General features: G+C 42.8%; 1 protein-coding gene across 8 annotated transcripts in view; it reads right to left on the minus strand.

Moving 5' to 3' along the window:
- AP3B1 (adaptor related protein complex 3 subunit beta 1) overlaps positions 1 to 14,578 on the minus strand; it is a 269,538-nt gene that overhangs the window by 121,209 nt on the left and 133,751 nt on the right. For all 8 annotated transcript variants that reach the window (XR_011381834.1, XM_051837573.2, XM_070056312.1 and 5 more), the window contains one exon: positions 5,050 to 5,226. Coding sequence is in view for 7 of the 8 variants with exons in the window: in XM_051837573.2 (XP_051693533.2) it covers positions 5,050 to 5,226 (177 nt within the window). In the remaining variant the exon portion in view is untranslated. The remainder of the gene's footprint in view (positions 1 to 5,049; positions 5,227 to 14,578) is intronic.

Consider the following 14,578-nt stretch of genomic DNA (forward strand, 5'->3'; position numbering starts at 1 on the left):
AATCGTGTGTAACTTCCGATTTCTTATGAACACTAAAACTTATTATTCCTAGTTTTTCTGTGTTTAAACTTCCTTGTTACAAGACCCTGTTTTTGTAGAACCACACACTGTTTATGACTAATCAATTCTATCACTGTTGACAACAAAAACCGGGAGTAATCGCACGTCGGGGCCTCTGCCACTGCCTTCGGCCCCGACGAAGCGGCCCCTGGTTTCCCCAGGCTGAAGCCCTTCCGCTGAGTCTGCTTCTTTACCTAGGCCAGGTCGCTCCTCCTTCAGGTCAACCTGACACCCTGCCATGCTGCACAGCAGTTCTACCTCCCAACAGTCTCTTTTAAATCATTAATAAATATGGCATATGGTTAACATGAACTTATTACCAAGCGTAGATACACATACATGCATTGAAGCTACAGTCTGCAATGTTTCAGATCTAACAATAAAAACACAATCCAAGAAAAAAACCCTACATTTAAATGATGACACACTATTAGAGAAACTTTAAAAACCAATGCATCCTTTATTCAAGAAGGTTTTAATTGCTATTAATCAGCTTAATCAAATCTTAGCTTTCTGTTTCCAACTTGAGTAGATTATGTTAAATCCCTACAAAGACATAAATTAAGAAGTAAGTTTCAACGTCTTTCAACACTCTTGCCTACATAACAGCGGAATTATTCCCCTGTGAGAGTACTCTAACAGAGTTTTCTACCCTGGATGTTTCTTTTAATGCAATTCTCCTGCCCCGTCCCCCAAATTTGCAAGTAGAATTTTATCATCCTTCTCTCAGCAGGATAAACCCAAATGAGTGTTGTTCCCAAGGACAACACAATGTTTCAGGAACTAGTTCTTTACTGAAAATAATCATATCCCCTAGGAAAAATGTAGCAGTTGGTTAACAGGGTAAACCCAGTTACAAAATAAGCAGGGTAACTGATGTGAACTACTTGATGCCAGGAAATCTAAGCTTTTCACAAGCACTGTCTCACTTACCCTCACAGTAACCTTGGGAGGTACGTACAGTCAGTTCTGCTCGAATGCTTGTTTTGAAATACGCATTTGTTCCAACTCAGCTGACGTACTAGGGAATGATTTGGGCATGGCATGAATTTTGTGTGTGATTTGTTCTGCCAAAAACACTAAATGAAGGCAGAAAAATGCAGCCAGCTGCACCAAGCTGTGAAGGAACACACACACGTGCCCACCTCAAGCACCTCCCTTCACCGTTAACAGGGATGCGCTGGGGCCACTCCCCTTCACAGGGGTGCAACTTTCCATCAGATTCCAGATTTGGACTCTTCTACTGTTTAACTTGCGGGTGCCAGTACAGCCTTCCCAACACCTCCCGTCTATACAAGATCTCAGGTCTTCTTGAAGACCAAGAGCGGCACACATGGTAGTATTTACGTCCTTACCACTGACCTTGTTTTGTGAAACCATGCTCCTGCTTTTGTCAGCCTTCTTTTTATTATTTTTAAGTGAGCTTTTATTCAGTGAACACAAATTTCATAGGCATAGCTTTAGGAACACAGTGGTTCTTCCCCCCCATCCACCCTCCCATCCCACTCCCATCGCACCTCTTACTCCCTCTCCTATCCCAGTCTTCATTCAGATTTATTCTTAATTAACTTTATATACAGAAGACCAACTCTATACTAAGTAAAGATTTCAACAATTTGCACACACACACACAGTATAAAGCGCTGTTTGAGAACACGTTTTATAGTTGATTCTCATAATACGACTCATTAAAGACAGAGGTCCTGCATGGGGAGCAAGTGCACAGTGACTCCTGTTGTTGATTTAACAATTAACACTCTTTTATGGCATCAGTAATCACCCATGGAAGCCTTCTGAGTCCACGACAGGGTTCTGCTTAAAAAACAAAGTCACACTGCAGTTTTCAGTGCTGTGACTCTAGCTGCATTTTCTAATGATCCCCCTGGTTTTGTTGTACGGTTAGTACAGCACGATGATCTTTAGGAACAAGTAAGCTACATCACAGCAAAACTGATTCCATTATCAAACCCACGTACAGATGAGGAAGCTAGTTCTGGACAAGTTATTTAATTTTTCCAAGATCATGGAGCCGCTAAGCACCACACCAGGGTTGAAGTCACAGAGTTGGGAGGCTGCGCTCTGCCCTGTGTCCCTGCTGCTGGCATCAGACAGCTCTGCGGTGGATACTGCACACCGTTAAAAACTGCTTTCACATGCAGGCTTCCATCTGAGAGAGTTCAGAGCTAAAAAAAACTTCAACTTAAGAAATAAGTCCACCTAAAGTAGCTTAAACATAATGTTACAGTTTAAAAGCTATACGAAAAATTACACAAAGCAGCTTTATAACTGTAGACCAAAAAATTAAAAAATTTAAATATTAAATATATAATAATCAAAATAATCAAGATGTTGATTTTCCAGATACTGTAATTATTTAGTTCTAGAGCTTCCACTTGATTTTCATTTGTAGTTTTTATTGCTATACTTTCTTATCTTTTCATTCATTGTGGGTATGTTTTCATTTATATCATTAACTATATTTTTAATAATTATTTCAAAATGCTTGCCTACAAATTCCAACAGCTGAGTTATCTCAAGGTTGAGTTCTGTGGATTTTTTTCCATGAAAATCAATCAATTTCCTGGTCTTCTTTTTCACTGTGGTTAAATAAAAATGAAATTATTTTAACCATTAAAAATCTTGTTCATGTATGCATTTCAAAGCCAGAAAGAGAGAACGATAGCAGACAGATAAATATCTCCCATTTTTCTGGTTCATTCCCCAAATGTCCTTAACACCCAGGGCTGGGTCAGACCGCAGCCAGAACTGGGAACTCAAGTGGGTCTCCCGCACATGTGCGGTAGTTCAGCTGCTGTGCACGCTGCTTCCCAGACGTGCACTGGCAGGAAGCTGGATCACAAGCAGAGCCAGGACCTGAAGTCAGGCACTCGGATATGAAACGCAGGTGTCCCAGGTAGCATCTTCTCCGAAAGATTTCTTTTATTTATTTGAAAGGGAGAGAGAGAATCAGAGACAGCAAGAGCTATTTTATCCGCTGGTTCACTCCCCAGCTGGCCACAGTGATCCGGGCTGAGCCAGGCCATAGCCAGGAGCCTGGACTCCATCTGCATCTCTGAATGTGGGTGGCAGGGTCCCAGTACTTGGGTTATCTTCCGCTGATTTCCCAGGTTCATTAGGAGGGTGCTGGCAGAACACTGGGACTCCAACTGGTGCAATGACACGGGGTGCAGGATTTGCAGGTGGTGGCTTCACCCACCATACCTAATGTCCACCCCTGCATGAAGTCAAGAAAAACAATCTGAGAGCAACTATGCTGCCTTTAAATTCACTGGATAAAAAAAAAAAAAAAAAAGGAATATACTCCATAATTTCTAAAGAGAATAGTATATTCCACTAGGATCAAAGACCAAACCTTTAGTTTTGTTCCGATTATTTCATTTTGTAATAATCCATAAGTCATATATATGTAGAGCAGCCATCCCAGACAGAAAATCCTTATATTCTAAATCTTAAATTGACCGTCATGATACCCGACAGAAGTTGGGGAGTTTCAGGTAACATTCCCTGTTTTATCAACAAACGTGAAACTCAACCACAGAGACCTCCTTTCCTTTACTCGGGCTTTAAAAAGATTCTCACTGCATGAGACATCTACAAGACACTTAGAAACAATCAGATCGCTTAAAGTGTGAAGATAAAATCTAAATCACGGAACTGTGCTCCAATATTTCTAATTATCTGACATAAATCTTGTGTATCAATCAGCAAAGCTGTAATAATGTCACTCATATCACAACCAGGGATGAAGACAATTCCAAAGAATACGAAAATGAATTTGAGGATTCACTCAGGACCACAAGGAAATGAACGCAGGCGCTGGGCAGAGTTAGAAGGCAGGCGGGCAGACATGTCTAAGAGGGGAGAGAGGATGAGAAGGGGGGGAGGAACAGAGACAAGGCATGCAGCATAGCCTGCATGCAAATTATCAAGAATCGTTTTCCACCCTTGATGAACAGGTAAGTTCTCCAGCCATGGAGAACAGCAGCACAGATACAGGGAGAAAGATGGGAGCTCCCTGTCATCACAGAAGCAGTTACCAGCAGCCACTCAAAGGTCAGGGGACACAAAAGAGGAACACTCTTACACCACTGCTGAAGAAGCTGTGAACGACTGCCTTCCCGCCCGCAGGACTAGGTCCACACCTCCGAGCAGAGCATACAGCTGACTCCAAGTCTTCAACCTCCTACCGTCTCAGTCATCTGGGCTGTGATAACAAAGCACCACAGGCGGGGAAGCCAGCAGCCACAGCCATCTATTTCTGCACACTCCACGGTGCTGGCAGGTTTTGTGTCTACTAAGGGCCGGCTCTGTCATTCACCGACAGGGCCTTCTCGCTGTGTCTTCCAGACTGCAAGGGCCACGCCGCTCTCAGCCGCTTTCGTAAGGGGACTGGGCTCCACTCTAGTGTTCCACCCTGGTGACGTAATCACCTCTCCAAGGCCCTACTTGCTCATCACACTCTAAGTGGTCACTGGGTTTGCATCTGTGACTCTTAGGGGATGAGGCGCACTGTCAGATCACAGAACCCACTTTCCTGGACTCTTCTAACGTTTCCTAAAATCTCCAAGTCGTTTACAACTGACACTGCTGTCCTGGCTCTGCACCCCCATGGTGTGTGTAGCCTGCATGTTCTTAGAGGAGGCATGTCCTTTTATGAAACTTTCTTTGACCTCGCACTCCTTCTTCCATTTCAGACTTGCAATATTTCCTCTAGAGTTAAATTTTATTTCAATACTTCTACAAATGTTGAACACTTACCCCACACTATTTCATTCTTTTATCCATCTTCCCGGTACTAGAAGAGAACGTCATCTGTGCGCGCAACTACCAGCTAACGCAGAACCACAAACAAACATGCACCTGCTAACTGTCGAGTGGACAGACTAAGGCACGAGCAGACCTCGGCTGCCTGACCTAAGGAAAAGCATGGACAGACAGGCTGGCAAACGAAAGCGATGAGCCTCTTACCTGCTTTGAGTTGGTTAGGTACAGTTTTGCTCCCAGATTTAAAATCTGCAGCTTCACCAGGTCATCCTCACTGGTGAAGCTTTTGGCCATCTTCCTCAGAACATCAGGGGCGATTTTGGGAACTCGCTCACAGTTCTCTCCAATCAGCCAGAGAATACTCGCTCTAGCCACAGGAACCTAGCATTAGAAGCAGACAACAGAATTAGAAATAAGACACTCATTAGTATTCACATAGGAAAGGTTTCAAATACTCTAAAAACTTAAAATACAAATCCATTTAATGAATATGCAGGAATACCCTATGTATTTATAAATTCATTCAGTTATCAAAAATAAACAGAAAATCTCACTGCAATCAGCTTCAAAGAGAATGCTGCTACTGTTCGGATCTCAAGGCCCACGTGTTAAGGCGTTTTTCCCAAGGTGGCCACACTGGTAGGAGGAGGATTATCCAGGGGTGGAGTCTTTAGGTCAATGAAGATGTGTGCCCCCAAGACAGTTCTCAGGTGAGGGTTGTTAGAACAGCCTGAGTTTGGCTCCGCCCATCTTCCATCATACTTCCTGGTTCACCACAGGATTCTCACACTGCTCCACCAGTCACATGGGGCGCTTGTCAAAGCGTGCGTCATGCCATTCAGGTCCTCACCTACTACACTGTGAACTAAACAAACTTCTTTCCTGTGTAGCTGGCTTCAGGTACTGTGTTGAAATAATGAAAATCTGACTAACAGAAATGCCAAAGTAAAGATTCAGAGCAGAAACCACTGGTCTAGAATCAGATTTCATCAGAGGCTGGAAAACTCCACAATCTGCCCAACTGCTTGTGTATTGCATGTCTGTTGCTGATTTTGTGCTGCAATGGGAGTGCGTCGTTGCAATGAAGACCACTAAGATGCTCAAAGCTGAAACGACTGGCCACCAATGCCTCAAACCTCAACGCCCATAAAAATTGCCTACACTCTAGCTGCAAGGTGAGCTTCTGCTATCAGCTCCAAGATAAGCAGTTCTGTGGTGGGGCCCAGGAATCCAGTTAGGCAGCAGCACAGACGACGCCTGAAACAGGTGGTCTACAAACCACATCTTGAGCACACAGATAATGCAGACAAAGGAATAATACATCCATTAAAGAATATGGTCCCAAATCAAAACTGCTATTGTCCTCCATGTATTTGTGTCAACAGCCCTAGAAGTATATCAAACTGACAAGATCATCAAGTTCTGCTTATAAAATCATGAATGCCGGTCTATTATTTGGTCAACAAAAGAAATAGGGACACATTTGTCCAACACTGCACTTTAGCATTATACTTTTAAAATACAGTACATTTCAACATAATTTGTTTTCTTGAAAACCAATCCTTTGCTACAAATTGGAAACCTTCCATCAGCACCATTAAGACCAGCATTTCAGAAAAAGCGAATTAGTTTTATTACTGTTGCGTCTTCGTACCCTCCCCTATTCCAAAAGGAATTTGAGAGGGGATGTAAATTAGCTTCTGTGAACATTTTCACCTGGCATAGAAAATTTCCTCTGTTTAATAAATGAAAAAGCTGATAGCTATGATTAAGAGGTAGCATCATAAGAAAAGGTAACACTTTTATAAAGTCCTTTTGGAATTTCTCAAAGTCCTAACGCTTTCTATATAGTTTCACAGCTTTGCATAGCATAACTGTTAAAGAAGAGAGTGAGAATAAGGATCTGTCTATAGCTAAACGTCTATCACTTTACCACTACACATTCTTCTAAAACACTCATTTCACAAAATAATATAAAAATACTAAGACATCTCTAGGTTGGGTCTCTTACCAGAATCAGAATGGGGTTACCAAAAAGACTTTGGAATAAGAAAGTATGTATTTCCAAGCACTGTTACAGCATCATTTTAAAGTCAGTATCAATAAGGAATTTAGTATAAGAGAAGAAATCGGTGTATTTATGAAATAAAAAAGGTGTAAGTGCTCTCACGAATCCAGTCATGCACTGTGATAAAATGGATGCCCTTACCACACACTGGCTATTCCTAATGTTCCAGGTTACAATGCATTGAAACCTTACTCCAGGGTCGGCTCTGCCTGCAGCGCCGGCATCCCATATGATGCCAGTTCTAGTCCCAGCTGCTCCTCTTCCTATTCGGCTCTCTGCTGTGGCCTGGGAGAGCAGTAGAAGATGGCCCAAGTCCTTGGGCCCCTGCACCCAAGAGGGAGACCCAGAAGAAGCTCCTGGCTCCTGGCTCCGGATCGGCTCAGCTCCGGCTATTGCAGCCATTTGGGGAGTGAACTAGCAGATGGAAGATCTGTCTCTCCCTCTCACTGTCTATAAATTCAGCTTTCAAATAAATAAATAAAATCTATATATAAAAAAAAAAACCTTACTCCAAATCTGTTATTTTAAAATGAGCTAAAGAACAGCGGTTGAGTGGCACACTAAATTTTCCAATACAGAGCAGCCCAAACTGCTGTCACACCTAAAGGTACCTCTAAGTAAGAAAATACGGCAACTCCAGAATTCAGTTATGCTAGATTTGTTTTGCTTAAATATTCTATTATATATTGCTAGTTTAGAAACTGGAATTCTATTTCATCACAATTACCCCATTTTAAGTAATACTCTTCTAGGAATACACTTATAATTTTCTTTTGTAATTAAAAGGCAATCCCAGAAAAAATTAAGATTTTAAGAGATTATTTATATTCATGAATATAAAGATTAACAACGTCTAGATAGTCTCAAGATTCATAATGCATTCAACATTGAAAATACAACTTTTTTGAAATTTAAAAATCAAGGAATCTTACTGTAAACAATGAGAAGCTCAAGGTGGTGGTGGTGGTGACAGAGGCAATAACATCCACAGTTCTCTAGAGATGAGTTAAAAAGCTTCCCAAGTAAACACTTTTATAATTTTTTTAAATTATTATTATTTATTAGAAAGGCATAAAGACAAAAAGAGGGGGAGACAGAGAAGCAGGCAAGAGACAGTGAGATCTCTGATTCAGTCCCCCAGTGTCTGTAACAGTTAGCGCTGGACCAGGCTGAAGCCAAGATTCAGACAGCCCGAAGCCAAGATTCAGAACTCAATCTGGGTCTCCCCCACGGGTAGCACGGCCCCAAGTCCCTGAACCATCATCTGCTGCCTCCCAGCGGGCACATCAGTGGCAAGCTGCGACCTGAACCCAGGTATTCCAGGACCAGATGCTGGCATTCCACCTACATCTTACCCACTGTGCCACACGCCTCCCCAACTCTTCACATACACACTCCACGTAAACATTTTTAACTTACGAAACTTCTCCACAAGAAATTTATCAGTATAAATATATTTATACCACAATTTTGTTAATGCATTTTATCTAAAACCTTAGGAAACTGACAGCCAAATTTTTGGCTGGACTCAGAATCTTTTTGCTTTTTTAAATTCTCTCTCTCTCTCTCCCTCTCCCGAATAAGTTAAAAGGACTTTCATCTGTACATCACTAATAGTAGAATTCATAGCCACTACTTTCAAAGACTTAAGGCAACTGAAAAATTTCAAGCAAGAAAATTAGTCACTTTTTGTTCTACACGGACTTTTCAATCAGAATAAACAGGACCGCGGAACTGAAACCACACTAATACCACGCATGCACAGGTGCGCACGCACATCCAGTCACATATATGATATAATACCTTCATTATCAACCTCTTCTTTTCAATATTCTCAAAGACAAACTGGATTGTAAATGACTTTGCCTAATGCTTTATTCTAAATGCTCTGAGCAAGTGGTTAAGTGCACTTTTCAAACCTTTTTACTAGAAGGCAGTTTCCACTGCCATTTTAACCCATTAACCTGCCTGAGAAAACAAATAATGATTCCTAGCCCCACCACACCAGTTACAGAAAGACACAGAGAAAAGATTTTACAGATCACTTTGTAAGCAATTCAATTTACAAGCTATTGTGTTTCGACACCAGCCCACTGCAGAGTCCGAGAGTCTAAAGTGAATCCTGGAAAAACATCAATTTTATTTAAATTTCTCAAAGGCAAAATCAGTAGACATCTAAACAAACTGCATACCAATAGCTAATCAGATCAAATATTCTGTATGTAGACTCAATACGCATTAAAACTTACCTGTGACTTCTGCCAGGCTGGCAGGTGCCCAGTGAGGTATCTGGGAGAGAAGCACATCACACCTACTGCAGCACCCTTTGGCTGTCTTTACAGAATTACGCCTTCCAGTGTTCTTTTACAATACCAAGTCCCCACCTGCCCATCAACAGTATGTGAAATCATGTTAAAGCAGTACTCAGGTAGTATCCATTTCATTCTAGAATTACCTCACACCAAAAGCAGTATCTAACACAAAGGACACTCCAACAGATAAAATACTAACAATCAGAACATGTAAGGGAACTCCACTGCAGATAAAAATCTACTTGAGGAAATGAAAAGTACAATGAATTTAGTTTCCTACGTTCAGCTCTATCAATCACTAAATTGTTTTCTTAGAAAAAGTTACGTCAGTAGCGTCGACCAAGCCCTTACCACATGCTAGACCTTGTGTCTGAGAATGCAGACAGTCTAAGGAACATGCACCTCCAGGACTGTCAGCGGGTCCCAGAGTTACTGTACCAAGTGTACCCGGAACTCACACCGGACCCCGGGGTACAGACACACCAGTATGGCGTACTAGGAAGAATGCAGCCAGCAAGCCAAGCCGACTGCTGTGGGCCCAGACTGGTCATGGACATCCAGACAGAAACTACACTTCACCTCAATGGGCCTCATTTATTCATTCATCAAATGAAGGATTATTCTCTTGTCCCCTGTTCGTCTGCCACACCCGGAAAGAGCTCTCACTGCCTCCTGCCATGTCCCCACGAGCCAGACCTTGCCTATTCCTGTACACAGCAATGGGGGCTTGGTGACATTTCCCTGCTCCCCTCACCTTCCATTTTATGGCTGGTACTGGGGTGAGCACAGAGACGTCCACCCATCACTTCTGTTCTTGCTCCTCCTAGAGGCAGATGGGTCCAGATTCTGCCCTGGGAAGCTGGCTGAGGCACTGAAGTGGAACACATTCAATACTGACCTCCTGTCCTCTGGCAATGGGCAGATGGGCTCTCCCTGAAGTCAGTGGTTTAAGACACCACTCCTGGGTCTGAGGGTGGAACAGGCAGAGTCCGGAAGGCGAGGCCCCACTGCCGAGGCTGCTGTGTTCCGGCTCCCACTTCAGGGTCACTGCCCTGCATTTAGGAGTTACCGAGTGCAGAGTAGCTTAATAAAGCCCTGCGCTCCCAGAACCGCTCTTCTGACAGGGAGAATGGTTCTGGGAATCTAATCTGCATCTGGGACATTCCTCACCGCGTTCCTCTGGATCACTTCTACCTCCCATCCCTGACCACTTTCAGCGTTCAGCAAAACATCTTGGTTTTTCATTCCTTGTCCCAATATACACAATTCACCTTCCACAGATATGTTAAATGCGTAATAATAACTGAATATCAGCTTCATGTTCTTCTTATTTAAAAAAATTATTTTATTCATTTGAAAGGCAGAGTTACAGCAAGAGAGAGAGAGACAGAGAGAGATATTCTACCCACTGGTTCACTCCCCAAGTGGTTGTAATGGCCAGGGCTGGGCCAGGCTGAACCCAGGAGCCAGGAGTCCATCTGGGTTTCCCATGTGGGTGCAGGGGCCCAAGGACTGGCACCACTGTCTGCTGCTTTCCCAGGCATGTTAGCATGGAGCTGGATGGGAACTGAGAAGCCTGGACTTGAACCAACACCCGTATGGGATGCTGGCACCGCAGGTGGTAACTTAACCTATTATGTCACAACACCAGCTCCTTTGTGTTCTCTTAAAGTTCAAGCATGTTACAGAATTGAAAGTAGTTTTCTTGTACTTATTTTACCTCTGCTTTCACCATATTCCAAATCTGTGCACCTCTGGGTCCTCTTTGCCTTATGATAATCAGTAAAGGTTTTTGATTCTATTGTCTTTCCAAAGGACCACATCTAACATGTACTCATAAGTCTCTACTTAAAAAAAAAAAAAAAAAAAAAATTGTAAGGGCCAGCGCTGCGGTGTAGTGGGCAAAGCTGCTGACTGCAGGGCCTGCATCCCATATGGGAAATGGTCTGAGACCCAGATGCTACACTTCCGATCCAGTTCTCTGCTATGCCCTGACAAACCAGTACAAGGTGGTGCAAGCCCTTGGAGCCCTACACCCGTGTACAAGACCAGGAAGAAGCTCCTGGCTCCTGGCTTCAGATCGGCCCAGCTCCAGCAGTTGGGGCTACTTGGGAAGTGAACCAGCAATGGACGCTTGCTTGCTCACTCGTTCTCTCTCTCTGCTTCTCTGTAATTCAGCCTTCCAAATAAGTAATAAATGGATCTTTAAAAAAATTTTATTTTGCAAAAACAACTTTGGTCCCTCTTAGGTTTCTATGTTTTGTTTCATGGTTATCTTCAAATATCTTAAAGACAACACCAAGTTATTTCATTTTTGATCTCTACCTTAAAACAATGTCCTTACTTATGTCTGTCTACAAGCAATGCCTAACATAATAGTATATTCAAGTCATCCACCATAATTATGTTTGAACAATCTCTCCTTACATTCTTCCTTTAGATATTTACTTGGCTGTCAAACTTTTTGTGGTTCTTTGGTCTTTTTGTTTTGTTTTGTTTTTTAATTTGCTTATTAATAGTTCTTTGGTCTTTTATTTTTTTATATTTACTTATTAATTTATTTGAGAGGCAGAATATGAAAGGGCAGCACAGAGATTTCTTTTCATTGTTTCACTCCCTAAATGGCTGCAATGGATAGGGCTGGCCCAGGCTGAACCTAGGTGCCTGGAACTCCATCAGTGTCTCCCGAGTGGGTGGCAGGGGTCTAAGGGCTCGGGACATCTTCCACTGCCTTCTGGTGCATAAGCAGGGAGCAGCTGGGACAGGAACTGACTGCAATATGGATGTCAGCGTCACCAGCAGCAGCTCAACCTGCTGTGCACTTGCCCCTGTGTTTCCAGGTTTATTTCTTTGTACATTAGCCTTATTCATTCTATAGTCTCCCTGTATATACACTACAGAGTTATGTTAAAGAAATAAAATATATAAAGGACTACAAAAAAGCTGGTAAAATTTTAAAGTTGGTCTTCAAAAACATTAAACACAACCTTGCGTGTGCTGAGCACTGTTCTAAGGGCTGCATATGCAGTGACTCATTAACCCTCGTGACAGAGCTCAAGTCAGCACCATGGTGCCCATTTACAGATGAGAAACTACCACAGAGAAAGAAGCCAAGTATTCACTTATTGTCACAAAGGCAGTAGAAGACAGAGACTAAGACTGAACATGTGACATCTGGGTTTCAAATCCAATCTCTTAACTCTTATTCTTCCACTACATTTTTGGTGTGGTTTGTAAACATGCTCCCTAAGGCTCCGCCGTGAGTGCAGGATTGGTCCCCAGGGGCCTTGTGGAAGGCCCAGGTCCTAGCAGTGTGCCAGTGGAAGCAGCTCTGCAACTTCATCGGTTCTGTGAGGGCAGCGAAAGAAGGAACAGGTCCCCCCACCCCGTTCTCCCTGAAAGAGACGTGATGCTGCCTCCCGTGCCACCTCACCCACGGCTGGCCATTTGTCACGCAGTCTTCACCACACGGAGCTGAGGCAGGTGCCATGCCCTTGGACCTTCAAACAAAACTGAGCTAAATAAACCTCTTTTACTTACAAAGTTAGCATCAGTTATAGTGTCAGAAAGCTGACTAACACAAACATAGGCATTATGCTAAGTCTTGGCTTTGAATAGTAGAATATGCAGACAAAGCAACACTGTGGTGAGAGACATGGTGCAAGTTTGGATGCAAGGCAACTCCTTAATTCTTAATTTTAAGATAAATGGATAACTGCTCCCACGAGCTTTAAAAATGCTGTCAAGAAAAACAAAATTTTGCCACCACGGATCTTTACAATGTGTCCTGACTGGTGGGCTCTAGACTGTGTGCTGCTTTACCTCTGACTCCATAAGCATGATCGCGGCAAAGCACAGATTACACCGTCCTCCAATAAGCAAACAACACACTGCCCTAAACCACAACCCCACTCCTTACAGAACACAGCTGTCCAAGCTTCAGCCAGCACTCACGAGACTGGCATCACAGAAGGTAAACAAGAGAAAAAATAAATGGCTGACGAGAGTACAGAAAACCAGGACAGTGTACAGTCAGAACCATGAGAAGAGAGAGTTTCACAGGGATGGAGTGACCACGCAGCTCACTGATAACAAAAGATCAGCAGAGATACGGATGCTGAACTATCCACTGCATTCAGCAAAAAGGAGATAATAATACCTTGGAAAAAGCAGAATTGGTAACACTGGGGAGGCAAAATCACAGTGACAGGTTGAGGAGTGAGCCTGAGTTAAAGAAATGAAATTCTATTCTCAAAGTTCTTTCAAAAACTTTATAGTTGCAAAGGGAAGAACAGCATGGGGCAGGGTCCTACACGCACAGTGCTACTGTGTGCCAGGCCGTGTGGTAACAGCATGACGCGTATTAATTAATGCAACACTTCTAATGCCACTGTAATTATGTCTTTTATGATCACCATGTGTCAGAGGGAAAGTCAAGTACAGAAATTCTAATGAAAGGACACAGCTGATAAAAGGCAGAGGTAGAATTGTTACTTTTTTCATAATTTCAGATTTACATAAAAGTTGCAAAAAGAATAAAAACAATGTTTGCACATTCTTCACTCAGAATCCCCGGATGTTAATACTCTATTGCCTTTGTAGTAACTCTCTATCCTGCTCACTTAGCTCTCTCCAGGTGTACACTCAGGTCTTGTTTTCTTTTTTCTTTTCTCTCTCTCTTTTTTTTTTTTTTTTTTTTTTGACAGGCAGAGTTAGACAATGAGAGAATGAGAGAGAGAGACAGACAGAGAGACAGAGAGAAAGGTTTTCCTTTTCCGTTGGTTCACCCCCCAAATGGCCGCTGTGGCTTTCAAATAGATAAATAAATCTTAAAAAAAAAATAAAAAAAAAAAAAGAAGGATCTTACAAGGAAATATTTGAGACTGTACAACTATCCTATTACTTCTCAAATTCCCTCCCACTAATTTTTTCTATTTGGTAATAATTCTGAATCAACTGTCATTGTGATGGTTGAGAGATGATATTCTTTTCTTCAAAGATTTATGTATTTATTTGAAAGGCAGTTAGAGAGAGAGAGATCTCGTTCATATGTTGGTTCACTCCCTAAGTGGCCACAATAGCCAGAGTGGGGCTGGTCTAAAGCCAGGAGTCCGGAACTTTTTCTTGGTCTCCCACATGGGTGCAGGGGCCCACGTACTTGAGTCATCTTCTGCTGCTTTCCCAGATGCATTAGCAGGGAGCTGGATCAGAAATGGAGCAGCCAGGACTCAAATCAGCCCACATATGGGAGGACGGCTTTACCGGCTACGCCACAGTGCCGGCCCCTCCGGTGTCATTCTGACACCCTCGATCATCTTCTGAGCACCTCTCCTGCTTCTGTACTGACTCAGCA

The sequence above is a fragment of the Oryctolagus cuniculus genome, chromosome 14 (assembly GCF_964237555.1).
Source record: "Oryctolagus cuniculus chromosome 14, mOryCun1.1, whole genome shotgun sequence".
Classification (NCBI taxonomy): Eukaryota; Metazoa; Chordata; class Mammalia; order Lagomorpha; family Leporidae; genus Oryctolagus; species Oryctolagus cuniculus.